Source organism: Ciconia boyciana, chromosome 6 (genome assembly GCF_034638445.1).
Source record: "Ciconia boyciana chromosome 6, ASM3463844v1, whole genome shotgun sequence".
In the NCBI taxonomy this organism is placed as follows: Eukaryota; Metazoa; Chordata; class Aves; order Ciconiiformes; family Ciconiidae; genus Ciconia; species Ciconia boyciana.
This window is the reverse complement of record NC_132939.1, coordinates 12792220-12812902: the sequence shown is the minus strand read 5'-3', so window position 1 is coordinate 12812902 and position 20683 is coordinate 12792220. Positions and strand designations below refer to the sequence as shown.

The window sequence follows — 20683 nt, the reverse complement described above, 5'->3', positions numbered from 1 at the left end:
ACAGAAAAATACATCCTTACCAGGAGCAGCAAAACATTTTCTAAAGTTGTCCTCTATAACATTAATCTATTGTTTCTAGACACCTTTTTCTGCATTTTTGTTACTTATTGTAAAGTTTTTACCTGCAGGTTAATCTCTGCTTCATAGAAAGTTAAGCAGGAACAGTAGTGCCTCTCTGAGTCTATATCAGTCAAAACCACCACAAAGAACGTTGGCTGTTTTCTCTCTTTCGAAAGCTGCCATCCTCCAGGCTGGCAAAACTAATGAAACAAAAAAAAAAATGAGACATATAGTTAAGCAGTAGTACCAATTGTTTTAAAAAATATTAAAGATATTTTTAAACAATATAACAGAACACTATCTGAAACAATAAACTCATTTCATTTAAAGCGAACATATGCAGGGTTGCAAAATTTGGAGAAAATGGGGAAAAACCCCATAGGTCTTGGAGATGGTCAGATTGATATAAATCTAGCTCTATAGACATCAAGGGAGATATAATAAACTCTACAAACTGAAGATGTGTTCCTTTGAATTCAGTATTCAAGATCACCTTTGCAGGTTTTAACAGGTTACAACAGGAACAAAATGACATGTTATGCAGGCTTCATTTGGATAACAGGTTAGATTTTGAAGCTAAAATTGTTGTGTCTTGGAATGTCCTTATGTTTTTAATTTCTCCACATATTTCTCCATTAATTTTTCTAATCAAACATAGATATTCCACTTACACCTACTTGCAAAATTATTCGATACTTACTCCTACAAATGACTATTGGTAGAGCTATATTTTTCATCCATTTATTGATTACCTCTATAAACTTTATTGTGAACATTTAAAATTTTATAAGATGTCATGCCATAGCAGGGATATAAGTTTTGCCACCCCTGTGAAAAATACGTTCAAGTTTCGTGACTTCGTAAGTCCCAGGGACAAAGAAAATCCCTTGCTTCTCGGACTCAAAGAGGCTGCAGTTCTCCAAATACTTCATATGTACTTAGAATACTACCTGTTCCCCAGCTCTTGCAGCAATGAGCAGACTAAATATGTGCAATACTTAAAACACACATCAAATAAGCCTAAATCCTTTCAGAATTTGTTCCTTCAAGCTGAGCAGGGCCACGGCAGTGCAAGTCACCAGAACCAAAGACAGCAATTCTGACCTCAGAACAGCCATGAACAAGCAGCATGAACAAAGAGAGAACTAGAGCTCAAAAGCAAAGGGAAAAGTGTTTGTTTTCTTCTTCTTTTTTTAAATGACTGGAGTACAACATCAGTTAATAACTTGTTCCCAGTAATGGAAAAGTGTGCTGAAATTCAGAAATCAGTTTGCTGAAGATTCTTGAGATGGCCTTTATGGAATTTTGTATTCACTGTTTCTTTTACTTAAGGCTGAAGCCACATACACGAAAAATTCACAAGTACGTTATTATTAGCAAAATTATAAATTTAGAATTTACACAAGGCAAATATAATAGCCCCTGTACGTATTAGGAATAAAAAAAAGTTAGTAACATTTCTAGAATTGTTAAACAATGCAGATACCAAAGGAACCAGAGAGATAGGTCAAAATCTCATGTTTCCAGCAATTGCTTCTTTCCCCTGGACAGCTGCTAAAAACTGAAAGAGCATGAAGAGTAAGTTGTAAACATTTACTACAGATTCATCTTTAGAACCTCTACAATAAAACCTGGGTAGTCCTAGGTGAACAACAGTTAAAACTCTGCCTTTGATAAACAGTTTATTTTATGATCCTGGGAAAAATCTTCAAAACCAAAGTTCTCATGTTACATTCTTCATATTCTAGATAGTCAGCTTAACACTTCTGAGTCTGTATCCTTAGAAGTGCTAAGCACCCCCTCCTGCATCTGAGAATAACTGTTCTGAACATCAAAAAGTACTCTGAGAAAAGACATCCTAGCCATTCCAAGCTAAGCATCCAGTATTAGTCCATGATTTTGATAATACTGGCCTAATCTCCCTTTGTTTTTCATCCTGCGTCAGTTAAAAATAAGAAGATACCACTATTAATCTTGCAGGACTGCTATAAAGATAATGTAATATGGTCAATATACACAGACATTATAACAAAAGCATAATTAAAAAGTTTGACAATAAAATCATTAGAGTTCTGTATGTATTGTAGAGTTTAGGTGGTGTGTGGGAAATGAAGCCTGGAATCCATAGCTCAAATAAGATAAAAACCCCAAAACTCTGAATAGCTAATTGTTCAACAAGTATGAGCCAAAATGCAAAGAATGCAGTAAGATTCTGTTAGTAAGTAAAACCTTTCCATGGTATACCATTTAAACTGAATCATCCATACAAGGTAGGTCAAATTAAGGTTGCTTATGCAGTCCTAGTTCTGGCACTTCTTAAGCTCCGAACGCTTGAGTTTACAATCTTAACACTCTTTCAGATCTGCCAAGTCTACCTGTTCTGACAGGAGATCCTTGCTGGTGCCATTGCCCTTTAGCTTTACGGGTAATTTCCCATCTCACACCTGGAAGTAGCAATCTATCAGATTTCTGAGTGTCTGGAATTCCTGGTCAAATGACCGTTCTGCATGCACCAAACACCACCCTACTAAAGGCGCAGAAGAGCTGGTATATCCAAATAATCCACAAACAATGTATTCTGCACCCAAATGACAAATACGTGAGCTTGGGATGTGTGGCTTGTGCATAGCTGGTTTTCACATGATATACACAGAATCTACCAATTTTGAACTTTGAGGTATTTGAGGAAGGTTCATTTTGAATATACTTTTTGTATTTCCTTTAAAATAAAATGTACTTTAAAATAATTATTTTTATTGTAATAAGCCATTACCACCAGGTCTACTGCATAAAATTTATACCAACGTCTCCCCTGTAAACTGGGAAATGCAAAGAGAAAACCAACAGCTATGTTTTTAACTATCAGAAGTGACTGTTGATCTGGGCAGGCTGCTCTCAATAGCAATCTCTTGATCTTTATGCATATCTAAACCCTACTCATGTCAGTGAGAATTCTTCCCGATTTCAAAATGATCTTGTGTATAACGTATACTTTCTAGATTTAACTATTTTACTAGAAAACAACAATTAGTGATTGTTAAGGAAAACAGCTGAAGCAGAGTACATCCACTGGCTACAGAGATAATCAGTGTTTTCAAATATAGAGATTGAGGATAAAGACAACACTCTCCTCCAAGAAATTAAACAATGAAAGATTCTCTGTTTCCTTAAAATAAGGTAATAAATATTGCATTAATATTTGAAATGCAAATAACATTAAGCAAAACTTTCCAAATTAGTATAAATACAAGCTACTATCCAGTATGATTACCAGCACAGTCTGGCCACTAAGAACAGGAAAATGTTACCTTACCAAACCAGATGCTATACCAAAACAGACAAAAGCACCACTGTGAATATAATTCAAAGGTCATGTGCTTCTTCAGTAAACAAGAAAAAAACCCCAGAAGTCTAAAAATGAACACGCTCCCATATTGTTTCACTTATTTGCCAGAATTCTTGGAACCAGAACATAGCTTCTATCAAAGACACTGAAAATTAGAAAGAATCAGACTGTCCAACTCACTATTTATGGAAATAAGCCTCTAATAGTGGTGAGTGCTTCAAATCAACTCCACATTACAACTGATTGCCTTCTAAAATCTGGTGCAAATATCCAGAAGTTGCAGTGAAGAATATGTAACAGAGATCTTACTTTCAAGGTGCTGAAATGACATTTCAAGCATTGTTTGAAACTGCAGGTGCCCACTGAAGCAAAGAACTTTCTCTTAATTATTCCCACAAATGCTTTCAGACTAAGCAAGAAACCAGACAGATTTAAAAATTATGCATAGTGTTTTAAAACAGTGTAGCTGGCTTTGTTACCTTTAAAAATTTTGTGTCACCACTACAAGCTTCTCTCTAAAGTCTAGACGTGATTAATGAATGTTTAACAGTGACATTTGTTTCTTCTACTTTTTATAAGTCAAAAAACCTCATTTTTGCTTGATTCATAAATTTGTTCCTTCTTTCCTACCTAGAGCCATAGCTGTACTCCTACTCCTTACCTTGTCCTTCTCTATTAAAATAAATCATTTGCATAAATCAGCATATACCTTAGATATACTGTATAGAGCTTTGGTGTCTAGAATCACAGAATCATAGAATATCCTGAACTGGAAGGGACCAATGAGGACTGCGTCCAACTCCTGACTCCACACAAAGCAATCTAAAAGTTAAACCATGTATTTGAGAGTGTTGTCCAAACACTTTTTGAACACCAACAGGCTTGAAGCCATGACCACTTCCCTGGGGAGCACTCTAAAGTCTGTTGAAAAACTGAAGAAAATGTAAAAATAGTCACAATTTCTATTAAAGCACTGGAGGAATTAGGATGTAGGAAGAAGGCTTACTGGGTACTATGGAAGTGAAGACTAAATACTATTATTATACTGAACATTAATTATATAGTGTTCAAGTTTCATTACAGAAAAATTTTAGTCATTTGTATCCTTACCACAGCAGAACGATATTATATGCCCTCCATATACGTTGATCAGAAATTACTCAATTGCTGAATTGCGTGTTAGAGCTTTGTCATTTACCTCTGGGCTTGCACCCCACACACAACCAAGTCCATAACAAAAACTCGAACCAATATTCTAGTTGGGTCTGTGTAGCTACAGACGGGAAGACTGCTCTCTCTGCACTTTACATTGTTTTCTGTATCAACGATCTGGTCAGCTTTCTATCAGAAATCCACTACCTCTGATGGCACTACCAAAGCAGAAAGGGGAAAAAACTTGTTCAGAAAGTTTACGACATCATACGTTCTTTGCAAGTCATCTGTTGAAAGCATTTTTTGAAGAGTTTATACAGAACATAAGACAAGGTCTGTGATATATCATTACAGAACACTGCACTTAAATAATTAAATAATTATATTTAAAATACATTCTCACACTATCTATTTTCTTCAAAATATATTTGTGCACTTGCTTCTTGTTAAATAAAATCCAAAGCTATCTGGATGCACATAAAATCGAAAACAGTTGAACTCTATTGACAAGACTTGAATTAAAATATCCCAAAATTACTTTAGAATTTAAAACATCGGACACAGATATCCACCCTCCTTTCTAGTTTAACTCTTTCACCAAACATTTGATTCTCCCTTGGATCACTCTGGGCACAAAGCTTCATTTTATTAAGTCTGCTTTTGTAGGCTTTCTTTTACTTTTCAAACAACTATGCTTTGTTTTTATAATGTATCATCATCATCTTTTCTACAAACCTCCCTGAAAATAAAGGACCATGATTCTGGACATTATGTGAAGGAAGTTTGTTCCATCTGGACTTGCATGACCTAGCACCAGCTGCTGAGTATTTCACCATTTCACCATTCACTTATGTATGGAATTTTGGCAAAGGGAATTTTCTTTTTCAGATGCATACCTCTACTTAAAACAAAACAAAACAATTACAGTGCTCACTGGCATAATAAAAAAGCAATGTTATGAAGCTGTAAATCTGAGGAAATGCTTGGAGCTTTGGGGATATCTCTGAATGTAAACAGAATACAAAATACACACTGAATTTTATAACATCTTCCTGCCTTTCAACATCTTGTATCTAAGAAACTGCATATTTATCCTTAGCCTAGCCTAAAACAAAACTACTGCACTTAAAGTATACTCCAAATTATTTCCAGGTAAAAGCCCCTTTAAGCGTTGTGGAATATTCTGATGATCAACCGTAAACAATTAAACTAACTCAAAGAAAAAAACAGCTTTTAATCATAAAAGAAATACAAAGGCCTTTTCTACCCTAGAATGCACTGAAATACAGAGTTCCCCAAGATGAACCTTTACACAGTCACCTCATGGCACCCGTGAACTGCTGGAACCTGCTGCCAGGATCTCCCACAAAGGTGCATGCAAACCAGCTGCCCACCTCTCCTACCCAGTCCAGTCAGAGGCTGGTGGGGTGCTGAAGCCAGAAAAGAGGCTAAGAAGCCAACATTAAGATATTTCATTAATTTCAGACCTTCTAACCTATGACACCAGAGACAGAGGAAAGGCAAAAGGAGTGCAAATATGCAGTGTTCATTTGAGATCAAGGAACTGTTATCTCCCCTTAGCAAATCGAAAAAACACACACTTAGGTGCCTGCACACGTTGGCATTATTGGATACTACCTGCCCCTTAGCCTCTCACACCTGAAATTGGTTGAAATACTTTGGGGAATCACATTAGAAGCAGCAGGAGGGTTGTTTGTGACTACAGGTGACATTACTGTCCAAGAAGAGTTATAAGTGAACAATCTTTCCCCTCCTTGCCTGGGACAGGCTCTCCCCACATCCTCTTGACATTTCCGCCTCAGTAGTCAGCTCCTCGCTCAAACGTAAAAACCATGTCAAAAACAACACTAAGAAACATGCTTTCCCCCCAGAGAAAAGATCCTCAACCACATTCTTGGGCTTCCTAAGGCTGAAAGTTGCTGAAAGATCTCTCAACGGCACTAATCCTGCACAAGTGACAGATGAGGTATTCTCTAATCTGAGCTACAGATTAAAGTGATCCTCAATAATCAGATGCTCAAGCTTGTCACAAAGACCTTGCAGCAAAAGTCCAACAAAAGAAGAAAAGTTAAAACATTTGGGAACATCTCAACTAAAATCAGCTAATTCATCCTCAAAAGCCATAGAGACAGAGAAGTCTTCTACTGAAATTCAAGAACTAGGCTAACCTCCCCCACATACTAGTAGATATATAAGCCTGGGTGTACATCTATACATGCACATGAAAAAAATCAGTTCCAAGTTCATTGCTTTGCTTTTTTTAAACCTCATAACATTGTGTAATTTTAAACACCTTTCCACAATGAACTGCTATGCTGAAAACCTGAACTTGTAAAAAAGCATTTCTTACAAAGACTGTATTCCTAGTTTGTCTTCTGAAAAAAATATTTGAACTGGCTTTTAGAAAGCAAACTACACCCACCAGGAAAACAGTTTCTTTTTCTGCTTTCAAAACACTTAGTATCTCCATGCCAGTGGCTTATTAAAAAAAAAAAAAAAAAAATCTGTCAAATAATCTTGTGACTATTTCTGAACAAAACCAACCTAGACTTACAGGTGTGGTTATTTATGAATATTGTATGCTAACACTTTTATTTCAGAAATAGCACAGGATTAATTATGACGTTCTGAATGGTGTTTTCTTCTGAAAATGAACTTCCAACATCTTCATTGTAATCATGTTTAGTAAGAAAGTGAATTTAGTGTGCTTGTGCAAATAATTAATAGTTTGGACTTTTCATTCTTATTTAAACCATGCTCCCTCCTCTTGTTTTCAGCCAAGTGCCCATCAAGATAATCTATGGCAATTTAAAAATTCTGAGACCCTGGGACCCAGAATCTTTTTTTACCACCACCCCCAACAAAACCCAACATGCTCTGGGCTACCTCAGGCAAAGACAGCGAGACAGCTGTGGACAGTAACCAGAAATTCTCAGATGCATATCAATATGTCAAACCAAATACAAATACGTTAGGTGTCTGAAGCAGATTTTATGCCAGAGAACTGCTTTTTTTTTTTAAGCATACATTTTAAACTTCACCAAAAAGTTAAAAAGTCATAAATTTAAACTCTCGAGACTTGGCAACTGAAATTCAGGAACACATAGCCTGCCTTCAAAATTTCTCTTACCAAGAAATGCTTGTTAGTCAGCAATAATTGCTGCCAATGACACCGTCAGTCAAAAGAATAATGAGAAGTCTGGATACTAAATATTCAACATGAAAGCAGAAAACACAATTTCAACACAGCAATAAATTCAAGTGAGGCATGACTTTAGTAAATTATACCTCAATCTGAAGAATACAGGTCTATAGAGAATGAATTATGTTTGGTTATGAGACAAAAAAGACAGGATAGGTGGAAAATATCTGATATTTAGAATATTCCTGAAGCAACTCTGAAAGAAAGACACTAAAAAAGAATATCATTATCAAAGAAATTAATTATTTGTATTAAATGCTTGTGCTTTAATTTTCAGCACGAAATGGATAAAGAAGCATCTTTGTCCCTCAACCTATTCGACAACCAGTGCTCAGGAGTGGTTTTCAAAATGCATTGTGACACTTTCTAATACAATGGTTAATTTCTTTTGGGTTTTGTTTTGTTTTTTTTTCCTTCTATTTTTACTGACCACTGTCTATACGCTTCAGGAGATTGGTAGTCATCTGAGGTATACAAGCCTAGAAAAACAATTTCCATTTGGAAACGTAAACGAGCATTTTATACATATTTAATTTATCAGTCAAGTATGAAATATTAACTTTGCCTAATGCACTCTTTTTTCTCTCCCTCTCTCTCCCCTGCCTTCTTTCTCCTTCTCTTTTGACAGTAGTAGCATTGTGTTACAACAGCAGCCATAAACTTTTTCAAGTCTTTAATGACTTCCCAACTCATTTTCTAGATAATGCTATAAACTATCTTTCAAAAGATAAACAGCATGTACAAGTATAATTATTGCATTGGTTGAATGTCAAAAAAAAAAGTACAGCAGGGTAATTAATGTATATCACTCAACAATTACAACTGGCACACAGTAAGCTATTTATATTATAATAAATCTTGATTTGACATTTTAATGCTTAAATATTCCTCCAGAGGAACTGGTCAATGTTATATAAAATACTACTGTAATACACAAAGTCCTCATTATCTTATTTTTATAGTGCACACCTGCACAATCAGATATTAAAACACACTGTTAATACTATATCCAGCCTTGATACCATGTTTGAAGATACATTCTGTTGCTCTCTAGCAGTTGTTAAAAAAAGTGCAAGCAGCCTTGTGTAAAGTTTTTTGCATTAATGATCTTATAACTCCTTAGAATGTATCTGCCAGAGAAGGGTTGGAAGACTCAACACTTAGAGAAAAAGCGCATGGGTGCGGGAGTGTGTGTAAGCATGTGGTAATGCATTGTATACTAAAAAGAACGTTGATCTCAATTGACAGAGGCCTAGAAACCAAAAGACCTGTGACTACTGCAGCAAAATAGACAGAGATTTAAGAGAGATGCCAACAGCCTCAAGATGACAAAATACAGAACAGGAAGTCTTGGAAATACGCAAATGAATTAAAAAGTCAGAATTTGGTCTTAAAATAGAGATCAGAAATTAGACTAGAACATATGCTTATAGAACAAACCCCAAAAAGGGTAATACATACCTTAAAACCCCAGAATCAAATGCACTTGGTGCCAACAAAATGATAATCAATTTCTTTTTGAAATATACCCCCTTGTAATGCAACTCTCAAACTGACTTTGAGTTCCAAAAAGTGCCTGGGAGGAGCAGCAGAATGAATGACAGGAAACCAGCTCAATACAAGCCGCAGGCTGCAAGTTAGCAAATGTAATACCGGGAAGGGATATATGCTTCTAGATCTGGCTCTCAGGGAGTTTGTTCCAAAGCTTCCACGTTTCATATAAAATCTCCATGTTTTGGGGTAGGTGATACTCAACCTGCACAGGATTCAGCTAACTTCTGAATCTCACCTTGCCTGATACTTCCCCTCCATGGACTGAAACAAACAGGTTTCCTGAGACCAGATCTAAGTCTTCTGGTCTAACCATCCTCTAGAAATAATGCCAGCAAAATGGTGGTGCCATCTATCCCAGCGAATTATCATTATCTCTTTCAATCATTTTGGACACCAGACATCAAGTTAAAATACATTAATCTACCTTAACCTGTCCTACTCAAAATTTTATTTTCAAATCCAAATGCTGTTAACTCAGTGTGCCTCCAAGATCTGGAACACGGACAACACTCACCCCAAGCAGCTTTCTGCCAGTTTTCCCCAGAGCTAATGTGTCCGTCCCAACGTCAATGCTTACATCTACTAAGAGGAAATCAAGGGCGAGGAGGAGGGGATGGTTGGAATGAGGAAGGGGCTTCTGGAAAGCCTGGGGAAGTTTAAACGGGTTGGCAGTCACCTAGCCCAGCATGAGCCCCTCTAGCCATGTGCATAGTAGAAGGCCTGAAAAGAGAGCGCATCCATGACCACATCCGACAACCTGCCACCTTGCCAAATGCGCACTCACAGCAACCACTCCCACCAGCCACTGCACTACACCTCCCACTGCCTGCTCACCATCGCCCTCAAATTAGTCAGAGATGCAAGGGACAGAGATAACTACAACAGTTCACTGCACCAAAAGCTTTTTTCAGCTAAGGGAACTTAAATTAAAAATAACCGAAGAAAATTACAGAAAGGGTGGTATATTTCTGGTCTGTTCATTTCAGGAATTTAACAATACTTCTTAAATGCCTTGTGTTACTATTTCCCATTTACGGTCACAATCAATTTCAGCTACTGCAGGTGTGAGTTTCCACAAAGAAACAGAAGAGAAAGTACATAAACATAGGAAAATGAAGCGTGGCTAAAAATCTCAAAAAGAAACATCTCATGTGAGTGAAAGCCTAGACTAGGACCTGACATAAACAAAAAAAATTTACTGGACTGCAATATGAATGTATCCCATTAACAAAGTTCTGTACATTGGCTACTACTACTGAATTTTGTATTTCCACAGCGTTAATTAAGAAAAATATGAAATGCATTTCCTGTCAGCACTCTCACCAAGAACACAGTACAATAAGTAACATGAAAAGACAGCTGAAAAGTTTGGTACTTTCCAGTGAGTTTCAGCTTCCTGTGCAGAAAAATGGGATCAACAATATGAGACATTCTTGTCCTCTCTTCACACAAAACTAAGGCCTGTATTATAACCAGGGGGCATTACTACTGGACTACACTATAGAATGTCTTTAATGGGCATGGTAAGAGAAACACCCATACGAGAGTTTGTCTGGCAAAAGCTCCATTATAAACAAAAAGGCTTTGTGCCACTATAGATGCTTTCATGTGCACTGTTGGCATGCCAGTAAACAACTATTTTGACGAATAGACTGTATTTCTTCCAGGTAGGTTTGCAGAACTTAGCAGTTTCTGAACTAAGAAGATAATAAGAGATTCCAAAAACTGTCAAAATGAAACTTCAGAAAGGTTTGGCATTGAGAAAATTTGTACTTGTAAGTTCCTATCTAAACATGGTAACCGCTTTTCCTCCCTTTTGGCATTTCTCCAGTGTACACCATGTTTGGAAGACATCTTAAACTTGAGTTTCACGTAATCTCCAGAAGACTACAACTTGCATGTTCTCTGTTCTCCACCACATGATAATTAAAAAAGAGCAAAATAAAGCATTAAAAGTTCTAGTTAAAATTGTATGTCTGTAATATAGGAACACAATTCTGTCATAAGATGTTACTGGAATAAAAAAAAAGAATGTACAAAGGAAAATGAGAACCTTTGATAAAATTCAACATTTTCAAACAGACAGGCTCAAGTAACTTGCAGGCAAGAGAAAAGAACTGAGGAGCTCTTCACTACTAACATTAATATTCCACAAGTTTTCCAAAAGTTCTCCAGTCCCCCCCCAGGGGACTGGAGACTGCAGACATTATTCCTATGCTTTAAAAGGGTAAAAAGAACATCCATAGGAAATTATAGACTAGTTCAGCGCAACAGTCAACTTGGGTAAATTAACAGAAGATAATGTGAAGCTGTATCAGAGACAAAAATCAAAGATACAAATAGAATGATGACTGGTATGTTTCTGTAGAAAACAAGCCATTACAACATTTTTTGGGGGGTGGGGTAACAGAAATACAATGCAGCTAATAAATGCAACCACAACCACATGATATACTTGGGACTTTCTTCTTAAAGGTTATTTCATTTGATTTGATGCTTTTTGACAATTATGTTTTAAAAGTACATTGGATGACATTAGTACAGCATATATTCCATGGATTAAAAGACTAGCTTGCTGACAGACTGGAAAAGATAACCGTTAGCAGAGACACACATCAGCAAAGCCTCCTCTACTGAAGAAGCATTATCTTCATTGCCCACCCTCCTCCCAGCTAAAAAGCCTCATCCTTTCCCATGTGTCATTACTGGGCAGTCACAGAACTGCTAAGAAAATCACTTTAGAACATGGTGTAGAGAATGCAAAAGAGAGTTTTCCAATTAAGACCAAAAAAAAAAAACAAACCCCCACAAAAAAACCAACACACCCAACCCTGGGGCTGGAAAACAAATGTCATACCAGGAGTTTAAAAGAGCTCAGCTTTTTAGTTTATTGCAGAGAGAGTTAAGAAGCACTTTACAGAGTAGTTATATGCAGATAAGGTGTTTGCTAGTAAGAGAATTTCAGGTAAGAGTGTTCCAGATCCAGTGTATTACAAGATCCAGGAGTCACCATCATAAAAATTCAAACCTCAGAATAAGATGTCACTCTCTAGTCAGCAAAGGCAATGGAAAACTGGAACAGGTTATCAGGGTAAGAATTAGGCTCCCCTTGGCTGGAGTTGGAGTCCTTCAAGTAAAACTGAACAGCTTTTGGAAGAAAGTATGCAGTTCATGCGTGTCGGCACAAGTCAGCCCAGACCAGTGTGAGACCTGGAAATTTGTATATGAAACCTCTTGTTCTTTCCTTTTCAGGGGCTGAACATGCTCATAACACTTGAAGCTCTACATTATGATATGATTATAATCAGATCTCATACTTCAGAGCTTCAACCATTCAAGCATAGAGATTGAGACATAATTTCCACCTGAATACCTAATTGGACATCTGAGTTTTTGCAGGAGAGCCAGCGGCAGCAATCCAGCACTTCATGGGGCTGGCAGGTACTGCAGAGAAGTCTGGCTGGCCTGTCTTGCTTATGTGACTAAATGTTGTATGCCAAATCAAGGACCGAGAAGGAATTTTCTACCAAATCAAGCTGAGAGGGATTCAGGGATTTCTTTTGCTTGTTTTCCTTTGTAGCATACAGCACATTGCTATCACCAGTGCAATCAATTCACTTAAACTCAGGAGATGCTCTGGTCTCATCCTAATCTCAAGAACACTATCAATTTGGACAGAACTGAAACTAGCTGTGTAACTAGAATTGCTGGATACTGTATCACAAATCAGTGGTGCTAATTAATAGACTCTAGTCAGACTAAATAAACTGATGTATTACTGATGGTGGTCTCTGTGAAGCCAGAAAGAGGGAAAAAAAGTTTTAAAAAACAAACTGACATGTTTTAAAAATAAAGTAGAATATATTGTTCATGAGCAACATACCCAAAATGTTATATCATTTTATATCATAAAATTTGGTTCTTGGACAGTACTGAGTAGGACTGGATATGAAGGAATAAATGTTTTTCCAGTGGGTTGGTAAGGATTAGATAATTCTATCTTGGCTTGACAATTTAATACAAAAATAATTGGTCAGATTCAATACTTGTAAAATACTTTACTGCTTAAAAATGCCAGTCATTGGTAATTAATTAAAACAATGCAATGTTAAGACAACTGAAAAATGTAAGCTGTTAACTTTACTGTTTGGAAAAAACACGTTTCCCCCTCTGTCCCAAGACAGCTAACAAGTGCAGAAAAAACATCCCACATAATCACACTTGCACATTTCAACTGCATAAAAGTGTCCTCTGCAGTGACAGCATGCCCAAAAAAGGCCTTCTCTTAGTTCTTTACTGGTGGGATAATTCCAATCTCTTAAATTCAAAGGCACCTGGGCTGCCCTTACAGTTCTCTCAAAGTGAACATCATTGAACACCATCAATTTCAGATCATCTTATAAAATACAGGGAGTAGAAACAGAAACTACATCTTTTTCATGTAAACTGCATAAGACATGGGGAAATTACACTGTTGTTATTATTATTATTATTATACATTTGTTAAATTATTATCAAATAATTGTTACACAACAGAAGAAGCTATTGAATAGTAGGAATTAAGACATGGAAAATTACATTGTAAAGATCACATTCTCATTGAAAACATTAAATAACTAATACGTTTCTTTCCCAAAATTAATCAAATTTTAGTGGTACTCCTATATATAAAAATAGAAACACTAGTGAACCATGGGGGGTTCCCTTCTACTGTCCCATAAGCATACAGAGGAAACAGAAATATTTCAAGGCATCTGTAATGTCTTACATAGTTTGAATAAAATAAAGAGCCAAAACACTTAACAGTACTGAATTTTATTCCAAATTATACCCAAGAGAAAGCCATCTGCAGGAAAAATAAAAAGTAAAACAAAAAAAACCAACACACTTGACTTGGACATCACTTGTGCAATACAGCTATCCAAAAGGACAGCGTGTTCTTTTAAATGAATGACTACTTACTCTTTCACGATACAGGCAACATAAAAATCACCTGACTTTTGTGCTTTTTTAACTGCTAAGAATACATTATACAGTGTTCCAGTGAAACACTGAACTACTTTTGGTTCTTTTGTTTTTCCCCTCGTCTAACATAAAATATTACTATATTGGCAAAAGCCATCTCTAGAAGACTGTGAAACTGTTTGAAGTTACCCACAGTCAAGCAAATCACTGCTGCTGTGGTCAAGTTTGAAAGGAGACCAAAACCTAAGGTCTAAAATGTATCAGTAGTCCAGCATTGACACCTACAAGGCCATGAAAGTTTGAAGCCACTGCTTTAGACAACAGAAAATGTCAGGTAACATTTCAACAGAGAAACAGTAACATACAGTTTAACTATAAACTCACAGTAAAACCAAAATTCTGAATATCAGGAAGACTTTTATAAAACACTACTACAAGACACAATCTGTGTCGGTAAGATGATGACTATGTCGTAAGTCCCAAAGATGTCAACATCTCAGGCATGATGGTCTCGTTTGAGCAGCAAGGACTGCAAAGCTGCCTACAAAATTATTAGCGTATTCATCATTTTGTCTCAGGAGTAATGATACAAGATGAGCAGAAATATCCTACCGCATGCAGCATTTCCTGATGCATCAATGTTTCCTACATTCCTAAATCTCCAAAATATGAAACAGACCATACTAAAGAAAAATAATATGAAAAATATTTGCTGTAAACGCCAAACAAATTAAGCGAAAATTTTAAAATAACTATGCAGTACTGGACAAACATTAGAAGGCATTAATATACGAGCTTTGACAATGTGTGTGTGGGTTACATTTAAAAAAAGAACCAAAAAACAAGCAAAAAAATCCCTTTCAACAGTTGCATACCAGGAAGCATGTGTTGACTCATGACATTTGAACAGCTAACAATACTGTCCTACACTCAACCTACAACAGCACAGAAGAAAAACAATTTTTCAGAGTATTTGGGGATTGAAGGACCCTTTAAAACATTACAGAAATTTTCTGCTATTTCCATATTTGCTTGTCAACACCATGCAATTTAAGAAACAATTTCTTTTTCTTACAAAAAAGCATACAGGCGGTAGATACTACCTAACGGTTTTGGCCCACACAGATAAACTCAGAGTAGATAGACAAAATGATTTTTCAATTATGCACAGATTTGTACCAAAATAGAAACCAACAGACTATTTTTCAAGAAATAGTATCCCCCATGCCCCCCAGATTTTCATAACAACAAGTATGCCCTTAAAAACTTAAGCCTCAGCAACTTGAAAACCCTGGTTGTGCAGAGACAAGGTGTCCCGGTTTCGGCTGGGATAATCATAGTCATAAACACAGACTTATGCATTTCTGCAAGTAGTCAGAAAGTTATTGTACTGTATTTCATAAGCTACATTTCACCCAGAGCAAAAAGAATTCTCCATGTAAAGTCAGAACTATATTCTAATTTCTTTTTAATTGAGCTGAAATCTTGAATACATGAACGTAAGCCTGAAAGTCAAATGTCCTAATGAATTCCATCTTTTGCAAAATTTTGCCTAGGGCTAGGAAATAAATATATTAAAAAAGAACCAGCTCCTCTTAGCATTATTGTGAAAAAACTCACGCTGGCACTGCTGGTTTGAAAGACTGAAGTTTATATTTTCAGAGATAGTCCATACTGAAATAACAAAAAGCTGTAATTTGGGTACACTGAAAATGCCAGCTAGATGACACTAGTTATAGTTCTATACTGACTTATTATTTTTTAATATTTAACCTGGATCCAAACAACTTCTATCCAAGAATTCTCCTACCTTCATGTATAAAGAAATTCTCATCAAGTTCAGCAAAGGGAAATGCAAAGTCCTGCACCTGGGGAGGAACTTCTCAAAAGAAAACTATAGAAGTAAATTGACTTAATTGTCACTGTGCAGTGATTTTTAAACACCTGCTTTAACTTTCTGTCCCTCTGCAAATATGGAAAGCAATCCATTACAGCAAATACAGATAGGCTGACATAAAAACCTACTGAAAATGTCTGTAGCCTTCCCCAAGCAATTACCTCAATCTACTAAAACATCAAAATTTTAAGCTCTCTTCTCATAACTAAACTTCTCATAGCTAAAACCTAAAAATTTTCATTTGTATTACCATGGAACAACTGACGCATTTTAAAAACATTCCTCCAAGTGTCCGTTTTTTTAAAAAATTGAAATAAAATAAACAAGTGAATGCAAGAGAAAAGTGACTTAAGCAGATGAGCAGCAGATATGGGAAAGAAAAACATACCACAATACCAGGTCAAAATTAAGCAGAGGGAATGGAAAGAACAGTTCTGCCAGGATCTAGACAATGTTATCTGAAACTATAGGTTATGAGAGAGCTCACGGACTGTGTTCTTCATTTGTAAACCACAGCTAAACATTGTTTCCAAGTCACAGAAATTGTCATCAAATGTCCACATGGAATGGCAAAGCTGTCAAACAGCCCCCTCCACACTGCCAGTAATAGAACTGATGGCCCCATGCCCTCAATTCACCAACTGATTCAGATGTTTTATGGTTCAAAACCAGTGAGATAACAACCACACTAGGCAAAGAGGGAAAGGTCAACAAAAAGACGTCATTTATTTCATTATCGTTAAGCCAAAAGAAATTAGCAATATACAAAGATATATCAGCACTTCAGAGTAAGAACTGGATATATAAACATGTTTACAGACTGAGTGGCAGACCAAAACTTGAATCATTATCCACAAAGTCTATTTCAGTTGGTCTTCCCACCAGCATCCAGGAAAATGTAATTTTCTGCCATAGCTGACCACCTACTCTTCCTGTCACCCAGTGACTCGCATCTTTTTGACCCATTCTTCACTTACCTCTGACTCTAATCTTGCTTTATCTTATACCGCTTCCTTTATAACCTCTAATACATATCTTTCTTTTACATTCTATTGATAAGTACATGGTTTGAGATACCACATCCCTTGATCACTATACTGAAGAACTAAAGCGCTAGTTTTAATTGATTTTTAAAAATCCTGCTGAGCAACTGCTTCTTCCTTGCTCCTTTGTGGAACCCTTTCTTGGGTTCTCTCTTACACAGCCATGTCAAGATTTGAAAAACTAGACCAAGTATTTACCTTCCCCTTACGCATGTTCTTTTTTTTTTTCCCCCCCACATTACTTTTCTTTACTATTTTTCTTATTTAACCACACACTTAATAATAACAGACTTTTTTTGATGCAGGTATTCATTTTCTTCAACAATTCCCAAAATCAATATACATGGGAAAGCCTTGAAGTGTCCCTTAAACCTTCTCATCTCTGAGCTGTTCTCCTGTAAAACGGTTTGGTTAAATTAAGACTTCTGGACATGATTTTCCTTAATTTTTGCAGCAGTACTTACTTCTAAGTCCTCAGTTTATTCAATCAGCATATACTTCAACTAATTGCCACCAACAGCAGTGCAATAAATCTTTAAATCAAATCTCTGTTAGTAGTGAGGTATGAGATGCAATGCTGCTTTCCAATTATTTTCTCATTAGTCATCTTGCGTTTGAACCCATGTTTACCGCTGCAGTTATGGACAGTTGCACCATGAAATTTCATTTGGGATTGTACAAAGATCGTTCACCCCAATCCAAACTTCACAGTGTAACACAGTCCTGCTATTTATTTTTGTAGCCATTTGTACTGCTAAAGAACTCTCTCTTCACTACCTTTTGCAATCCAATTCAGCTTGAGTGCTCACTTCTATCACATGCTTTGGTGGTGTCCCATTCATGAAGAGTAACACAGCCTTTTTGAAACTTTTTTCCTCCATTCAGGAAATTTCAAAACTATTTTAAAGCTAGACGCAACGCACTTCATCACAGAAAAGCTGCCGGAGAAACGTAGGCAGAACATCATTACTCAAGACAGAAGTTTAAAGAAAACAAAGTGGATAACACTCCCACATTTGCATCGATGGATCTTTAGTGCTTAGAGTGGTCAGACCTTGGTTTTATGTCTCACCGAAAGCTGCCCATTCCAAAAAATATTCCCCCCAAACCACAAAGAGACAGCAATGCTGTAGCCATGACTCAATCCTGAGAGAATCATCTGCTTTTTCCCATACCACTGTGAATTTTAGTTGATGTTTCTTTGCATATATTGAGTATCCTACCCAAAGAGTCTCAGAGATGAACAATTCCTAGCCAGAATTCACGTCTTGTAAAACTGAAACAGGTAGGCTGCAGAAAGAAAACCTCAGACCTTGCCTCAGAAACAAAGTAATCCATGATCTTTTTCCAAAACATGAAATCATAGCAATAAGGAACAAATAGCATTATATATTTTAGCTCTTTAGTTGTAGATTACGAGACAAAGATTTTCCTACACACAACATTAATAACAAAATTATGCACAATTTAAACTGATGGAAGTGAACTGCCTAACACTGTCCACTTCTGTAAACCCATCTTCATAAAACTGGCACAACAATATGTTACTTGTTGGCCTCTTGCCTGAAGCACTGACCCCACCCTCTAACCGTAATAATAGTGATTACGGTTCCTGGAATGGTGTGACAGGATTTGAACAATCCGAGCGGTCTTCCACTCCTGTGGTGACTGTGCATTTAGTAAGGTGCAGTTGTGATTAGCTAAATGCATTAAGACTTTTATATCTTTAAGAACACTTGTTTAATATTCTTGGATGAAGTAACTCAGATCTTCACTAACATCTTTCATTTCAGTTGTTGAAGACTTTTCCTTACTTCTGTGATTTACTCAGTGGTAAAAACATAAAAAAAATAACAAAGGAACCCCTCAACACTGAGAATGGGGCATATTCTATGACGTGCGTTCGTAGCTACCAGTGCAATGTCAGCAGATTGTGTCTTACAATATACACGAGAAAAAACACAGCTCTTCCTTCTCCAAACCAAAATGGATATAGTTCTGCACAATTTAATGTAAATCCCCAGATACAATGATGTTTAATAGCATGTTAGCCAATAAATGTGGTTACTATTAAAACTAGGGTTATTCTTCCTATCTTAGTAATCTTTAGGTCCACTTGCTCCTCAAAACTATCATTCTGTGTTTTCTCTTTTTGTCTCCAACTGCTCAGCAACAGCCGCAAAGATAGCTTATGCAGCAAATTAAGCTATGCTTGCAGGGTAAAGTAAAAAGTACAGCATAGAACAAAGATCAAGAACAGTGTCTTGCTTATAATATAGTAAAAGAAGAGCAAATCACACAAGTAACTACTTTGGTTTTCAGAAGATTTAAGTTAGCAATGAAACAAAAGAGTTGGGGATCTTTACACTGACTGATACTCTTATGAGCTTCTAAAGGTTAACATTCTGTCCTCCATGAAATAGAAACTCTATAGCTGAGAAATAAAATTATTTATAAAACGGTACATACTTTGATACTATGAGTTATACATGCCTTTAAAAAATAAGTGTCCATATATGAATGACAGCTTGCAACTCAACCTTTTGCAACACAAGTTACTAGAAGGGAAAGAAATGCTACAAACACAAAGCTTGGATCATATCCTTGTTTCTATAAAACTCATGACTTGCTAACAGCTGTATAATTACCAGGTACATTTCATGAGTGAAATGCAGATTTAATGATGCACTTTCTGTGATTTTATGCCAATATTCGTAGGATTAAAAAGTTATAAATCTTCAAGTAACATTAAATGCATCTTCAAGATGCATTTAAAAGTTGTACCATAATATTTTCACCTTAACATTTTCACTAATCAACTTTGCATGCAAAGTGTCATTGAACTATTGCACTACCTAGATGCAACGAGAATTGTTTTCAATTTCTCTAATGCCTTGCACTTTTCTAAAACCATTACAGAATCATAAAATGTCTTCCCCTCCCCCCCTTTTTTTTGTTACACTTCAAAACTATTGTTCAAAACATGTCTAAGGAGACAAGATGATGCTCAACTACATACTTTGCATCTTTCAGCACATCAGGAAGTTGTCCAAAACTAGAGAATTATTTCAAATCCAGTATTTCCACACTGATTTGGAAACTGTTCCAAACTCCAGAAAGCAGTGTATAAACTGATGCTACTACTTCCCAATAGTAGAAAGCTGGGAATGGGAAATTACTCATCTCCCTGAACAACTGACTACAGCCACTTGCTAATGAGTTTACTAGAAACGTTTTACAGAAATGAGCAAATTCAGATGGAATATAAAGATGACTTCACAATTCCTTGTTGCACAGCAAACCACTTTTACTAGCTAATTCATCACCTTTAAATATGTCACCTGTAAGGGAGGAAAAGGAACTTCAGAAAAGTGAAGGAGCAGGGAAAAGCTGCGCCTATCATCTGTTAAAAGAAGTGAGATCAGCTGGATAGAAAACACTGA

At 36.4% G+C, this 20683-nt stretch overlaps 1 protein-coding gene across 8 annotated transcripts in view; it reads right to left on the bottom strand.

The window, feature by feature from the left end:
• The window catches only part of SBF2 (SET binding factor 2), a 287512-nt gene that overhangs the window by 163785 nt on the left and 103044 nt on the right, over positions 1-20683 (bottom strand). For all 8 annotated transcript variants that reach the window (XM_072863651.1, XM_072863648.1, XM_072863649.1 and 5 more), the window contains one exon: positions 123-260. In XM_072863651.1, the coding sequence (XP_072719752.1) occupies positions 123-260 (138 nt within the window). The remainder of the gene's footprint in view (positions 1-122; positions 261-20683) is intronic.